Below are 12,902 nucleotides of genomic sequence, written 5' to 3'. Positions count from 1 at the left end.
TATTGAACATAAAGTAGCTTCATAACACCTGTGTGACCATCTTCTGAAATATATTTGATGTATTGTTGTCACGTGTGGAGAGAGTGAAAAGTTGTTTTGCATGTTATACAGGCAGATTGTACCATACAGAGTGCAGCATATATAGTGTTACACCTACAGAGATAGAAATCAATATTTATATTCGAGAGATCCATTCAAAAGTCTGATAACAGTGGGGAAAAAGCTGTTCTTGAATCTATTATTTCTTTGATATCTTCTTCCTGGTGGAAGAGAGTATAACTGGAGTAGGAGGGGTCTTTGATTGTGTTGATTGCTTTCCCAAGGCAGTGGGAAGTGTAAATGGAGCCAATGGATGGAAGGCTGGTTTGCGTGATGGTCTACGTGGTGTTCATAACTCTCTGTAGTTTCTTGCGGCCTTCAGAAGAGCAGTTTCCATACTAAGCTGTGAAGCATCCAGATAGGGTGTTTTCTATGGTGCGGCTAGAAAAATTGGTAAGAGTCATTGTGGGCATGCGGAATTTCCCCGCCCTCCCTGAGGAAGTTGTGCTTTCTTGACCACCGGGTGGACGTGGGTGAACCAGGACAGATTGTTTTGATTTCACTTACTTTCTTGAAATTCGAAAACTCAAATTTATCCCTGTTAATTTAAACTGCCCTTTCTAACCAAATAAACTAACCATTCATTCCCCTACTTTTTTTCTCATGATTTCAGGTCTTCTCGCTCTTGACCTAAGTAGGGTAACACCACTTGCCTTGACCAACTGAGTTTCCATTTTTAAAAAAAATTCGATCCATGTTTCTCGATGGAAAGCTAATATCCCTAACTTGTTCCCTGGGGTAAAATTTATTCCCCTGAAAATTAGCCACTCACCCACCCCAACCTGATAACATTGTGTTTTGTCATGTTCCTATAAATTCGACCAAAAAATAGTCACTTGTGGCACAAAAGGAATCCATTTGGCCCACTGAGCTTGCTGGCTCTCTGCAGAGAAATCCCCCAATCAATTCCACTCTTGTTCTCCAAGCTCTGAAAGTTTATTTCACTCCTACCTTGTCTAGACCTGTCATAATATTTCCACTTCTATCAAATATCACCTTAATCTCTTTTACTTGACACCATCTTTTTCAACCTAACCTTGTAGCTAAAATCCTTCATTGCTTGAAGTAATCTAGTAAATATCCTTTACACTCAAGGGCCTTCACACCTTTCTTAAAGTGTGACCAGAACTGGATGCCATCATCTGGTTAGGGCCAAACCAGAAGTTCATAAAGATTAAGTAAAAATTCACAGCTTTTGGTCCATATCCCCTGTTTGGTGATATTTAAAATCCCATTTGTTTTGCTAACCATGTTTTCAATGTCAAGTTGCCCTCTTCCAATCTAGATGCTATGCTTTAAATTGTTCCTTGCTCATCTGTGCTAGTATACTGAAACTTATGATCACCTGTACCAAGTATCCCCTACACACAATCCATGTGGTCCATCTCATTTCCCAGTCTCAGATCCAGTAATGTTTCCTTTGAGTTGGGCTATGAACATCCTAACCTAGAAAGCTCCCCTGTCACTGTAGTGACTGTAAAAAGGTCAGCTAACTAGACCTCATAGAATAGGAGTTCCCTGATTGGGGCTGTTAATTTGGTCCAATGAGGAGCCCTGACTGACATATAAAAAGGGTGAGTTCAGAGGCACTGACACTCTGTTACCTGACTAAATGAGGCAGTTCTGAAATCAAGGGCTATTCATGTGTAAATAAAGGGTGACTTGTTGACAGATACCAGCCTCTGAAATATTTCAGTCACCTTCAAAGGTCAGTCCATGTACATTCCAAATTCCTTTTCTTCACATGCATTTTGAACTGTCATGAAGTTGCCTCATTGTGTTCCTTCTGCCAAACTGCATCACCTCACCCTTCTCTGTATTAAGTTCCATCTACCACTTGTCTGCCCATTAACCTAGCCTATCAATATCTAGTTGCAGATAATTCATATCCACCTTTCTGTTTGCTACTCGACTATGTTTGGTATCATCTCCACCACTTGCATATACTTCCAGATACTTTTCTTTCAGCAAGTTTTCAATAAATAGGTTGGCTTTTGACTATATGTTTGAATGCTTTCCATTGGTTGAGACAGAGTCAATACAAAATGCAGGTATGTTACAATTAAGTCCTAAGTGGTTTCAGTAAAGAAACTTGGCAGGTTCAGTGTGGCTCACATTAGGACATACAGTACAACCACCCAATGTAAACTTCACAAAATGTCTAGATTTATCAAGCAATTTTGTACCAGATGTTATGGAAGCACCAAGGTATGATTTTTCTGTGTAAATCTGAGCAACAGCCAATCGTTGTTGCAACAAATTCACTTGACCTGGTTATTGTACAGATCCCTGCTTTAGGTTTACCACAATGTAGGGATAAAATGTCATTTCCTGGAAGGTTATATGTGAAGATCAAGAACTGCAAGGTGTAGGAGCAGAAGTAAGCCATTCAGGCTGCCATAGAGTCTACTTTGCCATTCAAACAATCAAGGCTAATTTGATCATCCTGAACTTTACTTTGCTGCTGTTTTCCTCATAAACCTTAACTCCCATACTAATTAATCTATCTGTCTCAGCCTTGAATATAGTTAATGACCCAGTCTCAACAGGCCTCTGTGGTAAAGAATTCTACAGATTCACCACCTTCTAAGAGAAGAAATTCCTCCTCATCCTTGTCTTAAATGTGTGACCTCTATTGTGTGATTATGCTGTCTGGTCCTAGATTCTCCCACAAGAATAGGGAAAATCTGTCACATCTTCTAAGAACCTGCACTTAGCTCATTCAATACTGTTGTGCACACAATTATACGACTGCAGCTAACTTACTGATGTACTTTCCCCTGTTACAGAAGAATCTTCGGTTAGAACTTGCTCTTGCTTCAAGTATAAGGAATGGCATTAAACTTCTGTCTCCCGCACTTCAGCCCAAGGGTTCAGTGCAATAAGGTAAAGAGTTATTTTGATCTGTAATCAGCTCAATTTGCAAAGAAAAGTAGAACCCTTCTTCCTAATAGCTTGTAAAACAGCTCTGCTTATCTGAGGATTTTTTTCTTAAGTTAACAGGATGGGAAGGGGAATGGTGTTTGAGGAACAGCCAGTTTCCCTGACTGAATTTCCAAAATAATTCATTCATTTACAAAGTAATTATTTTCTCCTCCATGACCACAGATTAAAGCACTGGTTGATTTGACCCCAGCATGTAACTCAGTCCTTTGTTTTGAGTGGAAGTGGAATATGCTGTAACATTTTTCAAACTGGAGCACAGATTAGAGATCTACCAAAGGGAATGGCTAAGGAAAACAACTAAGATAAAGCTAACTAAACCCATGAGGGAGAAAGTCATAAAATATGCCAATAGGATGAAGATGACAGGGAACTCATGCAGAACATAAGTTGTGGCATGGAGAAATTGGGCGAATTGGTCTGTTCAGGTACTCTGGATGGTATTTAACTCTATGTTCCAATGTAACTGTATTTTCAGAAACAAAAGGACATGATCCCAGCACTGATACACATCACATTTACCATGTAAATTACGACTGGAGAACAAAGCAGATCACATTTTCTTGTCTCATCTTCAGGAGAAGATGCATCAGTCATCCAGGTGTATGCTGCTTGAGAGAGATTACCAAATTAATATCAGTTGTGCTGAATTGATTGCCGCCAAGCATCCGTTCCCTCCACCACTGATGCTCAGTAGCAGCAGTGTGTATGACCTACAAGATGCACTGCAGAATTTCACCAAAGATCTTTTGACAGCACCTTCCAAACCCATGACCACTTCTATCTAGAAGGACAAGAGCAGCAGATACATGGGAACACCACCCTGTGCACATTCCCCTCCAAATCACTCACCATCCTGATTTGGAAATATATCTTTGTTCCTTCACTGTCAATGGGTCAAAATCAGTTTACTGCTCAACTGAGGCATTATAAACACATTGTTTTGTATAGCCTTTCTGTTTCCAATTATCGCATGAACTGGAAACCTGAGCAAACTGATATTATAAAAATCACTCAGTAATTTAACTGTCTCCCCACCCTGATTCAACTTCTAGCGAGGCAGGGTAGATAGGTAAAGTGAGGGCTAGGGGTATGTAGAGTAAGCCGTTTGTACCAGAGTTTTGTGCCATTTATCACATCAATTTTTATTTTAAATATTTATCTGTTTCCCTTAAAGCTGTTCCCACACTGTGTACGGGAAGGTCTTGCATTGCATTCCATTACACAGTACCAGACCACAGCATTTAAACAACACTGTTTCTCCCTCCGTTCTTTTCAACTTTGTTCCCCAGTCACTGAATCACCAATCAGTTGGAAGTTGTTACTCTCGTGATTCTTTGCAAATCTATTGTTGCTTTGGACACTTGAGCTTGTTCACCACGAGGTGGGGCATTTGGAACAGTGAAGCACTCTTGTCAAAGTGGAGCCCACCAGCTGAGAGCTCAGTGTCACAAAGCTGTGGTGATCAGGCTCTCTGATTCAGCAAGAAGCAGTGTACCAAAAGCTGGGAAGACAAACTGGTATTGAAATGGAAGTTCATTCAATCAATATTTCTGACTATGTAGTAAATGTTTTTGGCTTCACAAATTACATTGAATGTACAGCACAAAAATAGGAGATTCGGGGATAGGAGAGTTGATGGATTAACTACCAGGAGGACGTTTCACTTTATGAGGGCATCAGTAACTACGGGCACAGTTGATTCAGTACGTTGAGTATAAACATGGTTGATCCTCTGTCTCGATACCATATTCTCACACTCCATCCATGCCCCTTGATGCCTTTAATATCTAAAAATATGTCTCTTTCTTGATAGCTTTCTATGATAGTTAATTCCACAGGTTCTGTCCTCTTTGAATGAAGAAATATTCTCATCTGAGTCTCAAATGGTGTACCCTGTCTCCAGAGAGTGTCGCCCACCTCTGTCCTTGATTCCCCAGTGAATAGACAACAGCTGTATCCCTTGGACAAATGGGTCAATAATAAAGGGACATAACTTTGTAGTGAAAGCTAGAGGTTTAGATGGGATCTGAGGAAATACCTTTTTTACGCAAAGGGTGGTGGGAATCTGGAATGCACTACCTGAGAGGGGAGTCAAGGCAGGAAACCTTACAACCTTTAAAAAGTACTTGGATGACTACTTAAAAGTGTCACAACGTTCAAGGCTATATGCCTAGTGCGGGAAAGTGGGACTAATGATATCCAGTCATGCCCCCGTACCCACGGCGGATACATTCTATGACCCGAAACTGTGGATAGGAGTGAACCAAATAATTTAAATGGGAAACACACCTTTCCGGCAGCCCCGGGTCCCTGGTTCTGGAACATTCCCTGTAATATTTTCAGGCCATGGAAACCGGACCTGTGGATTCCGAGGTCAGCCTGTATAGTCATAGGAGTTATATAATTTTAGTAGTACAGGCTTGAGGGGCCTCTCCTAGACCATATAATTCTATAATTCAGGGAAAGCATTTTCTCTGCATCTACTATGTTCAACCCTGTTAGAATTTTGTGTGTTTCAATCAGATTCACTATCTGGGGTGGCACCCGGGTTCGATCCTAGCCTCAGGTGACTGTCTGTGTGGAGTTTGCACATTCTTTCTGTGTCTGCATGGGTTTCCTTCCACAATCCAAAGATGAGCAGATTAGGTGAATTGGCCATGCTCAATTACCCATAGTGTTCAGGAATGTGTAGATTAGGTGCATTTGTCAGTGATAAATATAGGATAATAGGGTAGGGGAATGGGTCTGGGTGGGTTACTCTTTGGAGTGTCGGTGTGGACTTGATGGGCCGAAGGTCCTGTTTCCACACTGTAGGGATTCTATGATTCTCCTCCTTCGATGTTCCAGTGAATATGAGTCAAGTCTGTCTTCATAGGATAGTGTTGCCATTCCTGATAGCCTAGTGAACCTCCACTATATTCCCCCTGTCAGAAGTATATCCTTGGCACCTGGGCAGTCCATTTCTATAGCTCCCCCAGTGGTTTCTTTGGAAGACAGCTAGGAAGCAAGAATGGAGACCTAATAACTTCTCTCCCTTTACAGAGAGAAGTTGCAGCTATTGTCCAGTTCCTACCTGTCCAGTGCTGCTCGAATGAGCAATTAGATCTGACCCTTCATGCTGCTTGGCCCAACAACTCTGATGGTGATTTAACTGAAAGAGGTTTTTTTTTAAATATGTCAGATGCGCAGTGACAAAAAATGCTCCATCTTTTATCATCATTTTTGCCCAGGTCTGTGCTGACGGCTATGAAGTGAGCAATCTGATATCTGCGGACCCTGTGAAAAGAAAATGTGGCTTCCGTGCTGAATACTTCATCAAGCCTCCTGTACATGTTACCATTTCATTCCCATTTAACGTGGAACTATGTAAGATTGACATAGATGTGTCGGCCAGCTTACAAAACTCTTCAAGGTTGGATATTTATACATGTACCACACACAGTAAGGATATGACATGGAATGGAGCTCCCTCACACAGCTCTCCATCAGCAGACCACGCCTTTTCTGACAGTGATGTTTTCACATTGGTGGGGAAGGCCATGTTGAAAAACCAAAACAAAGTGTCCTTCAGACATAAAGCCTTTAAAGCCAGGGCTCCTTTTCGTGAATTTACTGAGCATTCTGTTGTTGCTGATGGTACCTTTGTGCAGGATTTGTGGAATAAGGGTCAGTTTTCACTGACAAATATAAATCACCTCAGGATCTCCATTGCTTATGTGTCAGGTGGCAGTTTGCCGTGCTTAAGGAAGGTTGACATCTGGGGCCAACCATCGTGGTCTTGCCCTCGTAATATCATAGAATGTGCCTTCAGAGTTTATCAGAAATACAAAGCTGAACCATCAATTCCAATACTCACTCAGGAAAATGTTTCTGTCACCCAGTCTAGTAATGCACCGAGAGACGGCCTGCACCCAGATGTTAGCAGCTCTTCAGTGACCAGTGGGAATGTTCCAGAAGAATTTCTGGACCCCATCACTTCTGAGATCATGATCCTCCCAATGTTGCTTCCCTGTGGGAAAGTGATTGATCAGAGTACTCTGGACAAATACAATCAGTGTGAAGCCACATGGGGCAGAGTGCCAAACGACCCCTTCACAAATGTTCCCTTCAGCCGGAATTCCAAACCAGTCCCACACTCAACTCTGAAAGCAAGGCTGGATTATTTCCTGCTGCGGACCTCGATACCGGATCGTGCCGTTGTGGGGAGGACTCATGTTGGATTTGTTGCCTCATCTGCAGTGAAGAGAAAGTCAGACTCCCCACAGGGCGTAGTCACAAATCCTATCTTGGAAGGACTAAATGCTGGCATTAGTGGGAACTCCACTGCTGTGCTAGACTGTGGTGAAAAGCGATTCAAAACAGGAATGAGAAAACCGCAAGAGCCTGTACAAGATTTGGGTATAACTGTCTTTCATTTTCTCCTTTTGTCACTTATAGAAATAGGATAGCACAACACAGCAATAAGGAATTTAGCAGAAAATTATTTATTTGTTGAGTTGTCAGATATGGAACTCAGAGGTCATTGAACAATTAGATTAGATTAGATTCCCTACAGTATGGAAACAGGCCCTCAGGCTCAACAAGTCCCCACTGACCCTCCGAAGAGTAACCCACCCAGACTAATTTCCCTACCCCATATTTACCCCTAACTAGAGGTATTTAGATAAATACAAGGGGAAAAGGAATAGAATGACAGGTTAAGATGAAATAAGCTGGAGGAGATTCATGAGGAGCATTGACACTGCCGTAGACAAATTGGACTGAATTCCCTGTTTCTGTGCTGTAAAATGCTATGTAATTAATCTCCAACAGAGCCAGAAGGGAAATGAGGGAAACCCTAAGGGATTGAGAGATTGGAAGCCAAATTCTTTCCAAGCTTGCTCCAATTACTGTATGTCATGTCAACATAGTTGGATAATATCTTTCTTAATTTGAATTGGATCAAACTGTCACCTCCACTCGGGTACAGTTTCCAGCAGGGACAATGAACTGAAATCAGGAATTGTAACCTGAGTTGATTTTTCATTTCTCTTCTCAGATGGTATGTAATATCCATACCACCACCCCAACTAAAATTAGGTCACACAAGTGGGGAATTGTATCTTGTCTCTCTAGACCCAGATGTCTTCCTTGCTTCTCCCTCTGGTCTGTGGCTGAGGTTTTATTTTGCCCTTTTGATTTAACTGCTGTAATATAATTTTCATGGGTGCATCTGTTTTTTTTACCTTCCATCGGTGACTGGGTATTTTAACACTTCAAAGTGTCACACTTTGTTATACATATGAAGTTAAATATTTACAATAGAAAAAGGCGGATGATTGTTTCAGGCTACTTTCTTCTGACTGGTAGGCAGGATTTAACATTGTTTGTGCTTATATTCATAAAATCTTAAAATGACACAATATGGAATGGAATGATTTGATCCATGCTGTCTGCTGGTTCTTTGAAAGAACAGGACGAGCAGAGTAGTAATCTCAGGATTTCTACCGGTGCCACAGGCTGATGAGGCTAGGAATAGAGAGTGAGTGGCTGCAAGGCTGGTGTAGGAGAGAGGGCTTCAGATATGTGGATCATTGGGATTCTTTCTGGGAAAGGTGGGACCTGTACAAGAAGAATGGGTTGCATCTGAACCGGAGGGGTACCAATATCCTGCGTGGGAAGTTTGCTACAACTCTTCGGGAGGGTTTAAACTAGATTGACGAGGGAGTGGGAACCTGAGCTTCAGATCAGGTGATGGATAGGTAGTGGACAGCCAGAGAGTCTGTGAGGAGGGATGGGCACTTGATAGGGAAAAGGTGCAGTCAGTGTGATGGGTTGAAGTGTGTATTTTAATGCAATAAGTATCAGGAATAAGGGTGATGAACTCAGAGCATGGATCAGTACTTAGAGCTATGATGTTATGGCCACTGCGGAGACTGGATATCACAGGGGCAGGAATGGTTGTTGGATGTTCCACGGTTTAGATGTTTCAAAAGGAAGTGGGGGAAGGTAAAAGAGGTGGAGGAGTGGCATTGCTAATCTGGGATAGTATCACAACTGCAGAAAGGGAGATCATCGAGGATGGTTTCTGTACAGAGTGAGTATGGGTAGAAGTCAGAAATACGATAGGAGTGGTCACTTTTTTGGGAGTTTTCTCCAGGCACCCCAATAGCAACAGAGAAACGAGGAGCAGATTGGGAGGCAGATTTTGGAAAGGTGCAGAAGTAATAGGGTTGTTGTCATGGGTCACTTTTAACTTCCCAAATATTGATTGGAACCTACTTAGTTTAAATAGTTTGGATGAAGCAGTTTTAATCAGGTGTGTGCAGGAAGGGTTCCTTTATGTAGATAGGCTGACTAGAGGAGAAGTGCAAAACTTGCGCCCACACCTCCCCCCTCACCTCCCTTCAAGGCCCCAATGGTTCCTTCTATATCCGTCGCAAATTCACCTGCACCTCCACACACATTTACTGTATCCGCTGCACCCAATGTGGTCTGCTCTACATTGGGGAGACAGGCCGCCTATTTGCAGAACATTTCTGGGACACCCGCACCAACCAACCCAACTGCCCAGTGGCTGAACACTTTAACTCCCCCACCCACTCCGCCAAGGACATGCAGGTCCTTGGCCTCCATCGCCAGACCCTGGCCACACGACGCCTGGAAAAAGAGCGCCTCATCTTCTGCCTAGGAACCTTCCAACCACACGGGATGAATGTAGATTTCTCCAGCTTCCTCATTTCCCCTCCGCCCACCTTATCTCAGTCCCAATCCCCGGATTCAGCACCGTCCTCTTGACCTGAAATCTTCTTCCCGAAATCTCCGACCCCACCCCTTCTCTGGCCTACCACCCTCACCTCCTTCCACCTACCATATTTCCAGCGCCCCCCCCACCCCCAAACCTTTTATCTCAGCCTGCTTGGCACACTAGCCTCATTCCTGAAGAAGGGCTTATGCCCGAAATGTTGATTTTCCTGCTCCTCGGATGCTGCCTGGCCTGCTGCGCTTTTCCAGCACCACAATTTTCAACTCTGGATTTTGTGCTTCACAACGAACCACGCCAGATGTCAGATCTCTCGGTGGGAGGGCATTTCAGCAATAGTGATCACAACTTCATGAACTTTACTGTACTCATGGAGAGGCATGGGAGCAGACAGTATGGGAAGGTATTTAATTGGGGGAGGGGGAATTACAATGCTATTAGGCAGGAAGTGGGGCGCCTCAATCAGGAACAGATGTTCTCAGGAAAATGCATAACAGAAACGTGGAGGTTGTTTTGGAAGCACCTGCTGATGGTGCTGGGCAGGTTTGTCCCACTGAGACAGGGAAGGGATGGCAGGTTGAAAGAACCTTGGGTGACAAGGAATGTGGAACATCTAATCAAGAGGAAGAAGAAAACTTGCTTAAGGTTGAGGAGGCAAGGATTAGACAGGTTTTAGAGGGTTACAAGGTAGCCAGGAAGAAACTGAAGAATGGACTTAGGAGAGCTAGAAGGGGACATGATAAAGCTTTTACGGACAGGACTAAGGAAAACCCTAAGGCTTTTTACACTTCTGTGAGGAACAAGAGGATGGCCAGAGTGAGGATAGGGCCGATTAGGGAGAGTGGAGGAAGTAGGGAGGTCCTTAATGAATACTTTGCTTCAATATTCACTACCTTGACGTTTGTGAGGACAGGGTGAAACAGACTAATATGCTGGAACACATTGATGCTGGTAAGGATGATGTGCTGGAAATGTTGAAAAATAAAAGGATAGCTAAATACCCTGGGCCAGACGGGATACACAGGAAGTGAGGGAAGAGATTGCTGTGCCTTTGGTGATCTTTGCATCCTCACTGTCCACGGGATGGCTGTCAGATGATTGGAGAGTGGCAAATACTATTCCCTTGTTCAAGAAAGGGAATAGAGATAATCCTCAGAATTACAGACCAGTCAGTCTTACGTCAGTGGTTGGCAAAGTATTGGAGAGGATTCTGAAAGACAGGATTTATGATTACTTGGAAAATCATAGTTTGATTGGAGATAGTCATATGTCTTTGTGAGGGGCAGTTCATACCTCACAAATCTTATTGAATTCTTTGAGGATGTGACAAAACACTTTGATGAAGTTGGGGAAGTGGATGTGGTGTACATGGATTTTAGCAAGGCTTTTGATAAAGTTTCCCATGGTAGGCTCATTCAGAAAGTAAGGAGGCATGAGGGATACAGGGAAATCCGTCTACCTGCAAACAGAATTGGCTGGTCCATAAAAGACATGGAGTGGTAGGAGATGGAAAGTGTTCAGCCTTGAGCTTGGTGACCAGTGTTGTTCTGCAGCGATTGGGATCTCTGGGACCTCTGCCCTTTGTGATTTTTATAAATGACCTGCATGAGGACGTGGAAGGGTGGGTTAGTAGAAGGTTGGTGGAGTTGTGAATAGTGTGGAGGGCTGTTGAAGGTTGCAATGAGACATTGACAGGATGCAGAACTGGGCTGATAGTGGCAGATGGAGTTCAACTAGGAAAAGTGTGAAATCATTTCCTTTGGAAAGTCGAATTTGAATGCAGAGTATAGGGTTAAAGGCAGGATTCTTGGCAGAGTGGAGGAACAAAGGGATCTTCGGGTCCATGTCCACTGACTCCTCAAAGTTGTCACCCAAGTTGATAGGGTTGTTAAGAAGGCATAGGAGCCTTTCAGGGGGATTGAGTTTAAGAGCCGCGAGGTTATGCTGCAGCTGTTTGGAGTCCTGGTTAGACCAATTAAAAAATACTGCATTGGACCCAAACTGTGTGCTTAAGTACTGCTCCCCTTTAAGATACACTGACACACAGCAATATTAAAGCAACTGCCACATGCTGCAAAGAGAAGATAGAGGGAATACCTCATAGTCCTACTAATCTGCTTTTTTTTTTGTCAGTGATCCTGTAAGTTACTCAGCCTCCGACATTGTTTTGAAATTGTTTTTGGAATTAGCTTCCACCACCAGTTAATGTTCTGAATGAAAAATAATTCTCCTCCCCGCCAAGCTGACTTACTCAAAAGGGGGAGATAAAAAGGGACACTATCATGGGATGGAGGGGATTCACTGGTAAGTCGTGACAAGGGGAAAAGGGGGAATCGCTGTTGAGGCTAAATTAACAGTTCTGTCAGTCTTTTAACAGGGGAGGAGAGTGTGGGTCAGTACTGCACAAGCACAAAGATCTTTAGAGAGTGAAGGGGAGACTCAATCTCTTGAATTCCAGATAAAGTGGAGTAGTAAAGAAAGTCATGCAGTCTGCATTGACTTCTGTTTAACAGCAAGTCTGGATGACTTGGTTACTGTGGGGTCAGCAAGGCTCCGACTAAGACTCACTGGGAGCAGATGTAGGAAGTATGGACATTCACACCCGAAAACAAAGGCAAGAGCAGTCTACAGCCTGAAATGCAGGCAGAAAGACTATCCCTTTAACCAGAGAGAACTTCAATATAAATCGCAGGAATCCTCCAGATTCATCTTGCATGATCATGGGAAACAGTTGCCAGAGTGGGCCTTTATTTGCTGGTATTTTGCTCAAGAAATCTCTAACACCTGTGTGATGATCTCCATAGACACCAATAACTTCGAGTAAAAAGCTGAAAGGATGCCACAACAGGAGGGCTTCCCAGGCTCCCAATGCCTTATCACACCTATGTTCGGGACACCACCCACGCCCTCCACCTCCTCCATGATTTTCGCTTCCCCGGCCTCCAACGCCTTATCTTTACACCTCCTCCCAAACGCCACCCCATATTCCCAATTCCTTCACTTCCGCCACATCTGCTCCCAGGAGGACCAATTCCAATACCGAACAACCCAGATGGCCTCCTTCTTCAAAGACCGCAATTTCCCCTCAGACGTGGTTGATGATGCTCTCCACCGC

At 43.4% G+C, this 12,902-nt stretch overlaps 1 protein-coding gene across 9 annotated transcripts in view; it reads left to right on the top strand.

Annotated features, from left to right (window-relative positions):
• ubox5 (U-box domain containing 5) overlaps positions 1–12,902 on the top strand; it is a 44,838-nt gene that overhangs the window by 22,739 nt on the left and 9,197 nt on the right. For 5 of the 9 annotated variants that reach the window (XM_043701919.1, XM_043701668.1, XM_043701621.1 and 2 more), the window contains 2 exons: positions 2,889–2,985; positions 6,276–7,443. In XM_043701919.1, the coding sequence (XP_043557854.1) occupies positions 2,932–2,985; positions 6,276–7,443 (1,222 nt within the window). In that variant the 5' untranslated portion in view covers positions 2,889–2,931. Of the gene's footprint in view, positions 1–2,888; positions 2,986–3,520; positions 3,644–3,890; positions 4,749–6,087; positions 6,188–6,275; positions 7,444–12,902 lie in introns of those variants that run through there. The other 4 variants (XM_043701999.1, XM_043702085.1, XM_043701563.1 and 1 more) reach the window with 4 other exon arrangements.

This window comes from Chiloscyllium plagiosum, chromosome 1 (assembly GCF_004010195.1).
Source record: "Chiloscyllium plagiosum isolate BGI_BamShark_2017 chromosome 1, ASM401019v2, whole genome shotgun sequence".
NCBI classification, from domain to species: Eukaryota; Metazoa; Chordata; class Chondrichthyes; order Orectolobiformes; family Hemiscylliidae; genus Chiloscyllium; species Chiloscyllium plagiosum.
This window is presented reverse-complemented; position numbering and strand designations above follow the sequence as displayed.